The sequence below is a fragment of the Sus scrofa genome, chromosome 12 (genome assembly GCF_054392235.1).
Source record: "Sus scrofa isolate SSC_HxYL_T2T_F1_AM1 chromosome 12, Sscrofa_HxYL_maternal_Yorkshire_Landrace_v2.0, whole genome shotgun sequence".
Lineage (NCBI taxonomy): Eukaryota > Metazoa > Chordata > Mammalia > Artiodactyla > Suidae > Sus > Sus scrofa.
This window is the reverse complement of record NC_139394.1, coordinates 6,659,081-6,672,112: the sequence shown is the minus strand read 5'-3', so window position 1 is coordinate 6,672,112 and position 13,032 is coordinate 6,659,081. Positions and strand designations below refer to the sequence as shown.

The 13,032-nt window shown below is 52.3% G+C and overlaps 2 protein-coding genes across 4 annotated transcripts in view; both read right to left on the bottom strand.

Moving 5' to 3' along the window:
* LOC102158693 (CMRF35-like molecule 1) overlaps positions 1-13,032 on the bottom strand; it is a 437,861-nt gene that overhangs the window by 309,159 nt on the left and 115,670 nt on the right. The window lies entirely within an intron of this gene.
* CD300H (CD300H molecule) lies at positions 93-9,831 on the bottom strand. 3 transcript variants are annotated; one of them, XR_014820387.1, is made up of 4 exons: positions 9,563-9,825; positions 6,672-7,028; positions 4,341-4,516; positions 93-2,171 (listed from the first exon to the last, which is right to left on the bottom strand). XR_014820387.1 is itself a non-coding variant. In XM_003131230.5 (4 exons), exons 1-4 carry the CDS (start codon positions 9,789-9,791, stop codon positions 2,039-2,041), a joined length of 774 nt encoding a protein of 257 aa, XP_003131278.3. In that variant the 5' UTR covers positions 9,792-9,820; the 3' UTR covers positions 93-2,038. The 3 variants fall into 3 exon arrangements, 2 of the variants coding, with proteins under 2 accessions (XP_003131278.3, XP_084839169.1); XM_003131230.5 differs by having other exon boundaries at positions 4,341-4,395; positions 9,563-9,820; XM_084983043.1 differs by lacking the exon at positions 6,672-7,028 and having other exon boundaries at positions 4,341-4,395; positions 9,563-9,831.

Sequence of the window (13,032 nt, the reverse complement as noted above, 5' to 3'; positions counted from 1 at the left end):
CAAGACCCCTAGCCTGGGAACCTCCATATGCCTCGGGTGTGTCCCTAAAAAGACAATAAATAAATAAATAAATAAATGGAGAGATGTCAAAAGAGGTTATAAAAAATTGTGGTATATTTTATCATTATTTTAAAAATTAACGTGGTATACTTTAAGTACAAAAATTCACAAATCGATTTTTCGTTACACAAATGGCCGTAAAGTATAATTAATTGGGCTATCTAATGATCATTGGATTACAACTTAATTTACTGGTGGTTTGCTAGGAATATCCTTCCAACAGCTGCTTCCGGTGTTCCTGGGCCATAGGAGGGAGCATTGACAGTTCCAGGCTCTCGGAATGTGCCCAGCACGGGGCGCTGAGTCTCTCTAGTCCTGCCCCAGAGTCAGCGAATCCAGGAGAGCAGTTTGGGTGTTGCTTCTCAGTCAAGCGGAAGCCTGGGGCTAGAACTGGTACTTTTCCTGCCTGGTTCTACCCCCTCCCCAGGGAATGGGTCCTTAGGGCCTTGATCTCCTCCGGTCTGAACTGCCCACTGGGCTCCAGACCCCGCCTGCACCTTGGTCCCTGGCCCCTGACCCTGGCGTGTCTGAGTCCACGTCTGGTTTGCCCCAAGGAGACAAGGTGACCCCTTCTCAGACAGTGCAGACCGGCGAGTAGGATGGGGCTGTCAGACTTGGCTTGGAGAGGAAAGGCTGTCACGAGGCAATGGGTGTGATGTGAATACCTGTGGAGGCCGGGATCGGGATATTCAAATCACCAGAAAGGACCAGCAGCTGAGAAGTAAACCATCTTGTTAAAAGTAGAATTACTTGAATGTCCTTGAAGCAGTGAAGTAGTGAAGTTCGGCAAGTGGCCACTAGCGCCTCCTTCTGGTGCTTTGAAGAATTGCCACAGATATGCTCTGGTCGTTAGCTTCTGCTCTTACCTATGAGACCAGGAAAGAGAAATTCTTCTGTGCTTGAGTATCAGGTTGTGTCATCCATCCCCCCAAATGCCTCCAGACAGAGGGCTAGACCTCAAGGAAAGGCTCCAGCCCCTTGGAAAAAGGATATTTGGTCTTGGGTGAGATAGATTTGAGCTCAGGTTTGGACTCCTATTTTGGGTAGCAGTAGGGTGCGTGGCAAGAACAGACACCACAAAAAGAAAAATAAGGGGAATCCTCTAAGACTATGTCACCCACGGTGGGGACCTAAGAGTGCCAGGTGCAGAGACTCAAGGGCATTGGGGTGCCCAAGTGGTGAGACTCTGGGGAATGCACGGATGCCCATCCAGCTCGACCAAGTGAAGGGCTTTGTGTGCTCCCAGGCTGGGGCTTTGCTTCCCATCCATGGTGGAATTGGTTCTGGAGCTGGGGCGATGCTGAGCCTGCAGGTAATTTTAGGGGACCCAGGTGTGGAATTGAGAGGGCACAGACAGGACGGGGCTCCTCCTCCCCCGTGGGGTGCTCCATGGTCCAGATGCAGCCAGACACCCCCTCCTGGAAAGGCTTCCCGTTGACCTGTGGCTTGGAAACAGGAGGAGGGTCGTAATGAGGAAACCTGCTTCTGTACCAGACTCGCACCTCTCAGAGAGCAAGACGCTCTATTTCACCCGTGGGCTTTTTTGTTGGTTTGTTTTGGATTTGGCTGTTTGTTTGCTTTTTGGGCTGCACTCATGGAGTGCACGCAAGGGGAGGTTTGCACGCAAGGGGGTGGAATTGGAGCTACAGCTGCTGGTCTACACCACAGCCACAAGCAATGTGGGATCCGAGCTGTGTCTGTGACCTACATCACGCTCACGGCAGCGCCAGATCCTTAACCCACTGAGCGAGGCCAGGTATGAAACCTGCATCCTCATGGTTACTGGTCGGATTCATTTCCACCACAGCAAAACAGGTGACATTTTTTTAAGTTGTTCCCCCCCCCCCCGCAAGTCTCTGGTATTAAGGTGAAAAGAGACATAAGGTTCAGGATCAGATGTTCCTTCTTCTCTAGTCGGAGTGGCTGGTTCTCTGAGCAGGACGGTGCCGGGCAAGGGAGGAGCTGAAGGTCGTCTTGGTCAGGCTGGCTGTGTCTCCCCACAAATTGCTCCTTGAGGCCTGTGGACCCAGAGGACAGCACTGAGCATGCCCAGGAGCAGGGGCACCTTCAGGAAGACCAGGAGCAGGAAGTGGATGCTGCTGAGCTGGGACCTGGGGGGACAGGGTGACGGGCGGTGAGTTTCCGTTTCCACGGGAAGCCCAGGCCCTTCCCCCACCTTCCTTTGTGCTCTGGTCCTGGAGCCTCAAAACTCAACATCAGGGTCAAACGTGGTTGGTACCAAGGCCAGACTGCCCCAGGCTGAGGGCCACAGACATCTCTCCTTCAGCTCAAGAATCAACATTGAGGGTCAGGAGCCCGCAGAGCCGGGAGGAATGGAGAACAAGAGAGACATGAACCGGAAGCTGTGTGTTGATCCCTCAGCCATCAACCCTTCCCTGAACTTGGTGGGACCAACTTCGAGGATGAAAGGTCCCCTTGGAACCACTCCTCCCTCAAATTTTTTTTTTTTTTTTGTCTTTTTAGGGCTGCACCCGGGGCATATGGAAGTTCCCAGGCTAGGAATTGAATCGGAGATGTAGCTGCTGGCCTATGTCCCAGCCACTGCAACACCAGATCCAAGCTGTGTCTGCGACCTACATCACAGCATGGCTGGATCCTTAACCCACTGAGGGAAGCCAGGGATTGAACCTGAATCCTCATGGATACTAGCCAGGCTCATTATCACTGAGTCACAACAGGAACGCCATTAAATCTTCCCTCATCCTTAAATATCATCATGGGAGCAGGTCTTCTGCTCAATAGGTTCAACCATCTCAGCCCAGGGAGTGACCTCTCCAAGCTCCCCTCACCCCCTAGGTCCCAGAACCTACCTTCACTCGCCTGCCTCACAAGTGCTGCATCTCTTTCCATACTGAGACTTAGTTTACTCTCGCTGCCTCCCCAGCCTCTGCCTGGCTCTCAGCCTAAGTGTTGGGCTGATCCCTTCCCGGGTCCTCCTGAAGATTACGTCAGGCCCCTGGGCCAAACCCTGCATCCACTTTGCCCATGTGATCTCCTGGCAGCTGTGGACCGTCTTGAACCCACCAATGGTTCCCACTGCAGCTCCCACATCCCTGGCCTCAGGGCTGTCTCGGGCTCTTGGGATGGGCACGGCTTGATGAGCAGAGCAGGCCAGACCTGCCACAGAGTTCATACCCCCACGAGTGACCCTCAGCCTGGACACTCTTCCTCCAGATTCTTGCTTGGTGAACTCACCCACTTCTTTCAGGTCTCAGCTCAAGCGTCACTTTGTTTGAGAGACCTTCCCTCTATGAAAATAGCAAACCCCGCCATCTTCTCCCACTGCGAGGATGGACGTGTGTGGACCACGACCCTGCGTCCTCATCACGCAGTGGGACAGTTTCTATACAGGGATGCCCTGTGCAGTCTCTCTGGGGGCGTCCCGTGGGACTGAGCTCAGTTGCTATGGTGATACCTTTTTTTTTTTTTGGACACTCCCTTGGCATATGGCACTTCCTGGGCCAGAGATCGAACCTGCACCGCAGCCGTGACAACACCGGATCCTTAACCCATTGTACCACGGAGGGAACTCCTGTCCACTATGCCGGCTTTTCTTGCTTCCCCGCTCCCTCACCACACTTCCTGGGCTCACCTCTTGGTAACTAACTGTGCCTGAGCCCTTAGGGTCTGATTCCGAGGAAGCTCAAACTAAGACGGTCACTTTGTTATTTGCTTCCACTGAGCACCTGGACAGGCTTCATGATGCCCCACCAGCTTCCCACACACCCTCTCACCTGATCCTTACGCACCTGCTTAGTTTTCCTCCATAGTAGTTCTTATTAATGGACATTTCCTCTATCATTATCTAGCTATTCATCTAGCTATCCAACTATCGATCTATCAACTACCTATCCATCTGCCTCTATTATCTATCCATCCATCTTATCACATTCTAATCAACTAGTATCTATTCCTAGGTATGTCTGTATGTATATAATATATATCAGCCATCCATATCTATCTATTCATCCTATCACAGATCGCTGTCAACTATCATCTATTCTTATATATGTATGTATCAATCAGCCAGCTTCTTATCCATCTTGCCATTGTCCAAATCTACCCATTTGAAAGAAATTCCCTTGAGAGCAAAGCTTGCCTGCTTCTTCATGGTCAGTCACATCGCCAGTCTTTGGATCCGTTCCTGGCACACAGCAAGTCAATTTGGTATTTGTGGAGTGGTGACTAATTAGGGAAGCCTGTGTGTGGGAAGCCTTCCCCTTGGGAAGAAGCCGTGAAGATGGGAGGAGACACCTTACCCTTGCTGTCGGCTGAGTGGCTCAGGCATCCCTGTAGAGCTATTGCTGCTGGAGGCTGTGGTGGAGGGTGGAGGGGAAGGATGGTGAAGGGTGAAGAATGGAGGTGGACGGTCCGAGACGCTCCCCAGCCAGCCACCTGTCACCTGTGCGGCTCCGACTTCACGAAACAGAGGGATCTGGGGGAAGGGGCTCGACAGATGCTCTGGGATCATCATCTCCCCATAGGCAGACCCAGCACGACCAGCGCAAATGTCTGTCTCCATCCAACCCCATCCCCATCTGCTCTGCAGCTGGGTGGACACTTTACAAACCAGGACTAGAGAACCATCGCCTCCTGCCATTCAGCATTTTGGTGTTCCTTGCCTCGCTGAAAATGGCACCGGAGTCAGATCTCAGGTCCCAGTTAGTGCATCCACGCCTCCGCCTGGCCACCCTGGCAGAAGACTGCACAGGTTGAGTCAGAGAGGTCTGGAAGCAAGGGTGCCTGACACCGCTGGTGGCTGGAGAGTGCCACCTGCCCCAGCCAGGGAAGATGGGTGGAAGCTGCCCTCTGGAAAGTGGGGCTCCCCATCTCCTTAGCCTACCCAGCTCCTCAGACATTGGCAACTTCACCCACATTCCCCCAGGAAGGAAACTGGAGAATCCTCACCAGCTCAGTGGCCAATCAGGAGAAAGGATGTACAGATACAGATACTTAGGGATCCAGAGGAAAGTGGCTGAGTTTCTGGGCAGCTGCAGGAAGGCAAGGCTTCTTCCCCCCCGCCCCCCTTGCCCAGAAGCCTATTCCTCAGCTTGAGGCTCAGAGTCAGTCTCTTGAGGCCATGTTTTTTTTTTTTTGTTTTTTTTTTGGCTTTTTTTAGGGATACACCTGCAGCATATGGAGTTTCCCAGGCTAGGTGTCAAATCGGACCTGTAGCCACTGGCCTATGCCACAGCCCCAGCAATGCCAGATCTGAGCTGCGTCTGTGACCTACACCTCAGCTCACAGCAACACCAAATCCTTAACCCACTGATCAAGGCCAGGGATTGAACCTGCATCCTCATGGATGCTAGTCAGATTCATTTCTGCTGAACCAGGACAGGAACTCCCTTAGGGACACATTCTTAAATACACAGAGACAAGACCTTTGAAGAAAACCTCCAGCGAGAAAGAGAAAAATCAACTTAAAGGGAAAAAAGAAACTCAGAGGAAGCTGAGACAAAGCAGAAGGAAAAAAAAAAAAAGAGTATCCTTAGATTGAAAAGGAGAAATGCAGCCCTCATGAAATAAGAACAAGCTTATTTTAAGAAAGAAAAAAGAAAAGAAAAAAGGAAAGAAAGAAAGAAAGAAAAAGAAAGAAAGAAAGAAAGGGAAAGACTTACAAAAGATGAAGAAAGAGAATTTGAAAAGAAAAATATCATGTTAGAAGCACCCCAGCCTGCTTCTGCCTTGTCGGGTCCAGGGGTCTATGGGCTCCCTCCTGCCTGGTCAGGAGTCCAGAGGGAGAAGGAGCAGAAGCAGAGGGAGGCTGGGGGGCCAGAGAGGATGCCAGACAGAGATATACACAGAGACACAGACAGAGGGTTGAGGACTCCCTCTCGGGCTTTCTCGCAAGGCCCCTTGGCCCACAGCCCAGTGGTCAGGGCCTCCAGAAAAGGCAGGAAATGGGTTTTTCCCAGGTCCAGCACAGCTGTCTGAGGCTGAGCAAAACCCCAGGGCGAGGGGAGGAGTTGAGACTGGGGCCCAGGGTTTCCGGAGCAGGGATCACCCAGGCAGATGGGTGAGGCTGGCCACCTGGGCCATCTCTGAGCCTGGACCATCTCAGGGCTCCTGGGGGAGGCCCTGGGCCCTGAGTTGCTGAGAGGCCTTGATCCCGAGAGCTCAAAGCCAACGGCGAGTGAGAAGGGATCCCCTTAAAGTGGACCCCCAGCCCCCCACCCCCAGCCCTGTAAGGGGAGGAAGGTGACAAGCGTGCCTCCATCCTGATGGGTCCCATGGCACAGGGCCCTCCCCTCCCCCACAGACATGGTCAGCCCCCGGGGGCGGTGGCAGGAACCTGGGAGTCACACACCCTCTCAGTCACTAACACCCCCACACCTTGCTCTGCCACACTCACACACCTGACACACACGCACTCCCACATTTTCAGCCACCCCTTCCTCACACGCTCACACTCTGACACACTCACACACACACCCGCTCACACACTCACATCACACACTTGATCCTGAATCTCTGACACACAAATGCCAGGCCCCGGCCTCCTCTCCTGGGTCCAGATCTCCTTGGATGCTGGAGGAGATGAGCTCAGAGTCCTCCACCGTTGGTACCGGAGGAGACGAGGGCCTTACCTGGGGGAACAATCACCTGAACCTGGAAAAAGGGATCAGGCAGGAAGCCAAGGAGTCCTTCTTCCTGCAGGATCGTGGCAACCCCACACCTGTATTTTCCTGCATCCTGTGCAGTGAGGTTCTCCAAGGTCACGGTGAAGGTGAGGTCCTCGGGACGGTCCACGATGGACACTCGGCCGCTCCTCACCTCCACATTGGCTCCTCTGGTCTCCACAGCCTGGTGCCAAATTAGCAAGCAGGGTTGTCTGCACCAGTATTTGTCAAACTCCTTGTATTCCTCCTTGTACCGACACTGCACACTCAGGGATCCCCCCACGGCGCCCGACACAGTGCTGGGGCCGCTCAGACACAAAGAGCCTAGAAGACACAAGCAGTCTTGTTTTCACCCTGAAGATCCTGGGCCAGCTGGGCCCCAGGGGTCAGGCCCTCTGGAAGCCCGGACGTCACCCTGAGGCTGGAGGCAGGAAGGTTCAGGAGCCAGGGAGGTAGGGGCTCTTTGCAGACACAAGGGGGAATCAAGGGAGACACCTGGTGTGGAATTCTGGGACTCCAGAGGTCATGCCCAGCTAGGCTGTGCTCAGGAAACCTGTCGTGTTGGAGAGAAAGACTTTGGGGGCTCCAGGCAGGTTCCGGGTCCCTAGAAGTGTCAGTTCTGAGGAGAGACACCTGTTCCCAAGAACTGAATGAAGCCACTGAGTACACTCTGAATAAGTGGATGGATGTACGTATGAATGGATGGGTGGTTGGATCGATGGATGGATGGAAGGATAAACGCGTGAGTGGATGGATGTTCGGATGAACTAGGAAACAGAAAATAAGAACAGAAACCAGGACTTCCCACTGTGGCGCCGCCGAAACAAATCTGCCTAGGAACCTTGAGGTTTCTTATTCAATCCCTTGCCTGGCTCAGTGGGTTAAGGATCCTACCTACCTATCATCTATTTGTCTGTCCATTTGTCCACTCATCCATCCATCCTGCCCTCCCTCCAGCCATTCAGCCAAAACGTTGTCATCCACAGATTGTGAGGCCTTTGCTATTTAATTCTAAAGCTACAATTAAAAAACCATATCTTTTTGCTTCTTCATTTGCATTCTTGCATTTCTTTCACTTTATTGTCCAGCAAGTTCAAGCAGCCGGCTGACCTATATTCTATTTCAGGACGCTGTCTGCCTCTCCTATCACTATTCCCCAAAGCAGTGGTTCCCAACCAGCAGTGATATTCCTCTCTGTCCGGCCATCCGAGGCGGGTTGGGGCGGGGAGGCATCTGGCAATATTTGAAGACATTTTTGATGGTCACAATTGCAGGGGGGAGGGGGATGCGACCGGCCTCCAGTGGGTAGAGGCCGGGGATGCTGCTACACTTCCGACGTTGCACAGCTCAGCCCCCACCCCCAACATGCACAGCGCCATCCAGCGGCAAAGTCAACAGGGCTGAGGTTCGGGAACCTCAGCCGGAAAACCTCCAGACTCTGGCTTGGGGCTCCGCGGGCGTGGGCGCAGCAGCGCAGAGCCCTCTCTGTGCGGTTGCTGCTGTTCTGGGCACGCGCTGTTCATCCCGATTTTGAGGGCGGGGCGGGGCGGGGCGACCGCGGACTCAGCCTCCACTTTTGGTTGGCAGGGACCTACGACGGTCCTAGACCCGGGAGTTGCTTCCTCAGGTCTGGATCAAAAACCTTGTGAGGGACCCTCAGAGTTACCCCCGCAGCCTCCTTCTCCTCTGACACCCGGCCAGACCCTAACCCTGAACCAGCATGGGCATCCCCGTCCCCGACTCCAACGCTAGAGCTAGCTCCCTAACGTCGGCCCCCTCAAAAAACAAATAAACCAACCAAACCCAAACCAAAAAACCCAAAACAACAAAAACAAACAAAAAAACGTTGACTTTCTCTTTCCACCATCATTTACAAAAACTCTCAGACCAGGACCGACCACAGTGCCTCGCAATCTCACTTTCCAGGGCCCCATGCAGAACCCCCAGGGTCAGCACAGGGCCCCTACAATGGTCCTGCATCAGGGCCTCCAGATACATGAGCTGATATTCACAAGCGGGCTTAGTAGTCGTTGAGGTGGTATTTTATAAATACAGCAGTGACCTTGGAAATAAAATTTTTGTGGGGGGGCGGGGTGTTTTGAATCTTGGCTGTGTCTTTTGAGCTGATCTAGACTTAAATTATTTGCAGCTCTCTGAGTCTCAGTCTCTTGTTTGAATAAGGACTGAGATAAAGATTGGATTCGATAGCAGGGGAAAACCGTGTAATCCAGTGACAGTGCTTCATAATTACCGGATCCAGTCATCCAGTGATCTCCGATCAGGATTAGCTCACTGCTCCCCTGCCCCTCCTCTCTGGTGTATCCAGACAGTATTCCTGGTTTTGATAACGATGGGACTAATTTGACTCAAGTGGCCAGACTTATTTGGGCACTGTATGTGCCCACTGTGTGGGAAGCACTTTATATTTCTTTTCTTTTTTCTTTTTTTGGTCTTTTTGCCTTTTCTAAGGCCGCACCCGCGACATATGGAGGTTCCCAGGCTAGGGGTCTAATGGGAGCTGTAGCTGCCGGCCTATGCCAGAGCCACAGCAACGCCGGATCCTCAATCCACTGAGCAAGGCCAGGGATTGAACCTGCAACCTCATGGTTCCTAGTCAGATTTGTTAACCACTGAGCCATGATAGGAACTCCTTTTTTTTTTTGTTTGTTTGTTTGTTTGTTTGTTATGTTTCATCCCTACCCCTTCTCAATAAGGAAATGTGATGAGCTGGGCTTTTTATATGCACACCTCATGCACTTTTTCCTTTCGCCTTTAGTTCTTCTTCCCAATCACCGCCCTTGCCTCACACCTGACCAGCCAGCATGGACCTCCCCACATCCAGGCCCAGCCCTGCTCACCTGGGACCCAGAGAAGCAGCAGAGCCGCCAGCAGCCGCATGGCCAGACCCCAGGGGGAGCTCTCCAGCGGCGGTGCGTCCAAAGGCTGGAGCCTCTTCATGCAGGATCCATGCACCCTCTCTCTCTCTCTCTTCTGCTTTTCTTGGCACTTTTCTGCTTCCTGCATCAGCCTCTTGGTGCTGTTTTCATGGTTGGTCAGAAAATGGGGGAAGCTGGGGCCTTGGGACATTATGTGGTCATATGATACCGATGCTGAAAACTTGCTGAAGTTTTTACCCTCACGCAGCGCATTTGAATGTGCAGTTCCCGTTTCCCTTCCCCGTGAAGGTCATGCCAGCTACTGGCCTTCACACGCGTCACCCACAGTGCGTGGCCTACCCGCCCTTCTCTAAAGCACCTCAGAGCCCAGACAGCCATGCCAGTCTGGGTTAATGTCCTTCCAGATTTTTCTGAGCAAGTTCTCGCCTTGGTAAAGAGCCTGTTTCCTGTGGCTGGTGCGAGCCCTCGGTGCGGTCAGGCATGACTTGGCCTTTCCTTCCCGGCTGTTTGCAGGGCCCAGTGCAAGATGAAAATGCCCTTACTCTGGAATTATTAAGAATTTCAGGGAGTTCCCGTCGTGGCTCAGTGGTTAACAAACCCGACTAGCATCCATGAGGTTGCAGGTTGGATCCCTGGCCTTGCTCAGTGGGTTAAGGACTCTGCATTGCCATGAGCTGTGGTGTAGGTAGAAGCTGTGGCTAGGACCCCGCATTGCTGTGGCTGTGGTGTAGGCCAGCAGCTACATCTCTGATTCGACCGCTAGCCGGGGAACCTCCATATGCCTCAGGTGTGACCTTAAGACGACAAAAAAAAAAAAAAGAAAGAAAGAAAGAATTTCAAGGAGTTCCCTGGTGGCTCAGTGGGTTAAGGATCCAACATTGTCACTGCTGTGGTACCGTTTTGATCCCTGGCCTTCGAACTTCTATATGTGACAAGTGTGGCCAAAAGAGAGAGAATTTCAGGATGGCAGCAAAGGAGCATTAAACCAAGCATGGAGCCCTTCTAAGTGTGGCTGGTGAGACCACACAGAGTGCAATCCACCCCGTGAAGCCGATTCTGTCTTGGCCTTTGATGATGCAGATCGAGGGCAGCATAGAGGTCAATGAGGCTGCCGAAGACCCAATGGAGAGAAATTAGTCGGACCTGAGGTCAGAGAGAAACTCAGAGTGAAATGGGACCACAGAGGGTTTTGACCATAGGAGTGGCCTCTTTCCGAGTTTGTTTCCTTTTTTTTTTTATCCTGGGCTGCATCCAAGGCATATGAAAGTTCCCAGGCTAGGGGTTCAATCAGAGCTGTTGCTACCAGTCTACACCACAGCCACAGCAACGGGGGATCCGAGCTCACGGCAATGCCGGATCCTTAACCCACTGAGCGAGGCCAGGGATTGAACCCGCAACCTCGTGGTTCCTAGTTGGATTCGTTAACCACTGCGCCACAATGGGAACTCCTTTTTTTTTTTTTTTTTTTTTTCTGATTGTAATATGCCATTGTGTGAATAAACCAAATCCCTCCATTCTATTGATGATGGGTGCTGGATTAGTGTCAAATTTTGGCCATTATGACTAGTGTTGCTCCGCCACTCTGGTCCATGCCTTTGGTCAACACCTAAAGAATTTAAAGGGACCCTCATTTCCTTTATCGGGAGGAAGCATTGTGCTGTAAAGCAGGCCAGGACAGGATTTGAAGAGAAGTGAAACCTCATCCAGGGTTAAATTCTTGGCCACAAGTGTTTCAGGACCCGTGCTTCCTGAGAGGGAAAAGTGAGGCCCTGAGACTTGGGCTGGGACCTCTGCCAACGCCCTGGACCACTAGATCCCCTCTCCCAGCACCCCCCCATCTCCCTGAACCCTCAGGATTGGCAGAAGGGGTCCAGCCCCTTCTTAGAAGATGGTGAGTCCCCACTCTGAGGGCTGTGAACATCTGGGAGGAAGCCAACCTCCAGGACACAATCACCCCCTAAGGATCTGCCCTCATTTCCCGTCCAGACCACCAGACCTATGCGGAGGTCAAGGGTTGGCACGGCCCCTGGGGATATGCTGGGCTAATGAGGGAGGAAACTAACTCCTGTGGGCAGGACCCAGAAGAGTCCCTGGGGGTGGCTCTCCAGGAACTAGGTGTGGATGGGGGTGGGGGGGATGCAACACTGACCTAGGAAGAGCCTGTCCACACAGACGGGTCACTCGCACACAAGACACAGGGACATCGTGCCCTTGCCAAGCCCGGGAGACTGGCACGCATGCACTGCTGGGGTGGCTCCTAGAAGCTTGGGAGCAATGAAGCCTCACACTACATTAAATAAACAGAACTGGCCATGGCAGAGGGTGAAAGAAGGGGTCAGAGGCTCAAAGTATCCAGCATGCTAAAATGGATATTATCTGACCCAAAAACGCACCAGATGCGTAGTATCCTTGGCAGCTCCTGGAGGGCACTCCTTTTACAAGGAAAGGAAGAAATAGGCTGGTGAGGAGACACGGGGAGTAGCCATCCTTCCTGCGCTGGGTCTGTTAGGTTTGTCCCAGAAAAAACAAGGCTTAGCTCTAAGCTCTCGCCTGGCTCCTGGAGAGACATGACTAAGACATGACTAAGTCTTCCACAAAATCATGTGACCCAACCTTAATAACTACCCCACTACCCAGAAGAATGTCTAAACTTCTGTTCATATGCTACTAACAATTCCCCCAAACTGACTGCTCCGTTCCTTTTCACCCTGTTTACACAAGAAATGGACAATCAGCTTCTGCACAGAAACCCCCTTTCTCGGCACCCACACATAACCTCTCTCCTCTAATGGCTGACTGCTGACCTCCTTTGTGTCATTCCGGCCGTACACCCCGCTAATGACGTCTTTTATGCATGAACTCCGGGCTCATGCTTTCAGCCGACCTTACAGGGTCCACTGTAGGTGATGCTGTTACCAGAAAGATGCTACCAGCATCCAGGTCCTTGTTCACGGAGCCAAAGAATGAACTTCTCGAGCACACAGGCAGCAAGCAAGCCAAGGTCTTTATTACTGGAAGGCAGATAGCTCCCAGCACAGACACTGGGAGGGGGAGGAAGAGTCCCCCTCTCTCTTGTTCTATGGAGGCTTCTATTTTTTCAGGACGGGGGGTACCATCGTGGGCTCCTGCTATCAGTTCTTCTCCCTACTGGCCTTGCCCAGTTTACCCAGATCAGGCCTCGTCCAACAGGGACTTCGGCCTTAGGGGATGCTCCTTAAGTGTTATGGTCCTTTTGCTCTTCTTTCCCCTAGACTTAGAGTCGCCACGCTTTGAATTCCTTTGGTAGCAATCAAATGCATAGGTCAAGGGTTGATGTCCACCTTGATATAAAACAAATGTACTTTCAAGAGTTAATCTTCGCATGTGCCAGGCTTGTTTGTCTTGATTCATTTTTACAAACCTGCAACCATGGACGTTAATCAGAGACCATC

Excerpts from the sequence above, each read along its gene's own strand:
- CD300H (XM_003131230.5), bottom strand. The coding sequence starts at position 9,791 with ATGTCCCAAGGCCCCAGCTTCCCCCATTTTCTGACCAACCATGAAAAC. Across the intron at positions 7,029-9,562 it reads GCTGCTTCTCTGGGTCCCAG|GCTCTTTGTGTCTGAGCGGC; the intron begins GTGAGCAGGGCT and ends TGTGTCTTCTAG. Across the intron at positions 2,172-4,340 it reads CCACTCAGCCGACAGCAAGG|GTCCCAGCTCAGCAGCATCC; the intron begins GTAAGGTGTCTC and ends CTGTCCCCCCAG.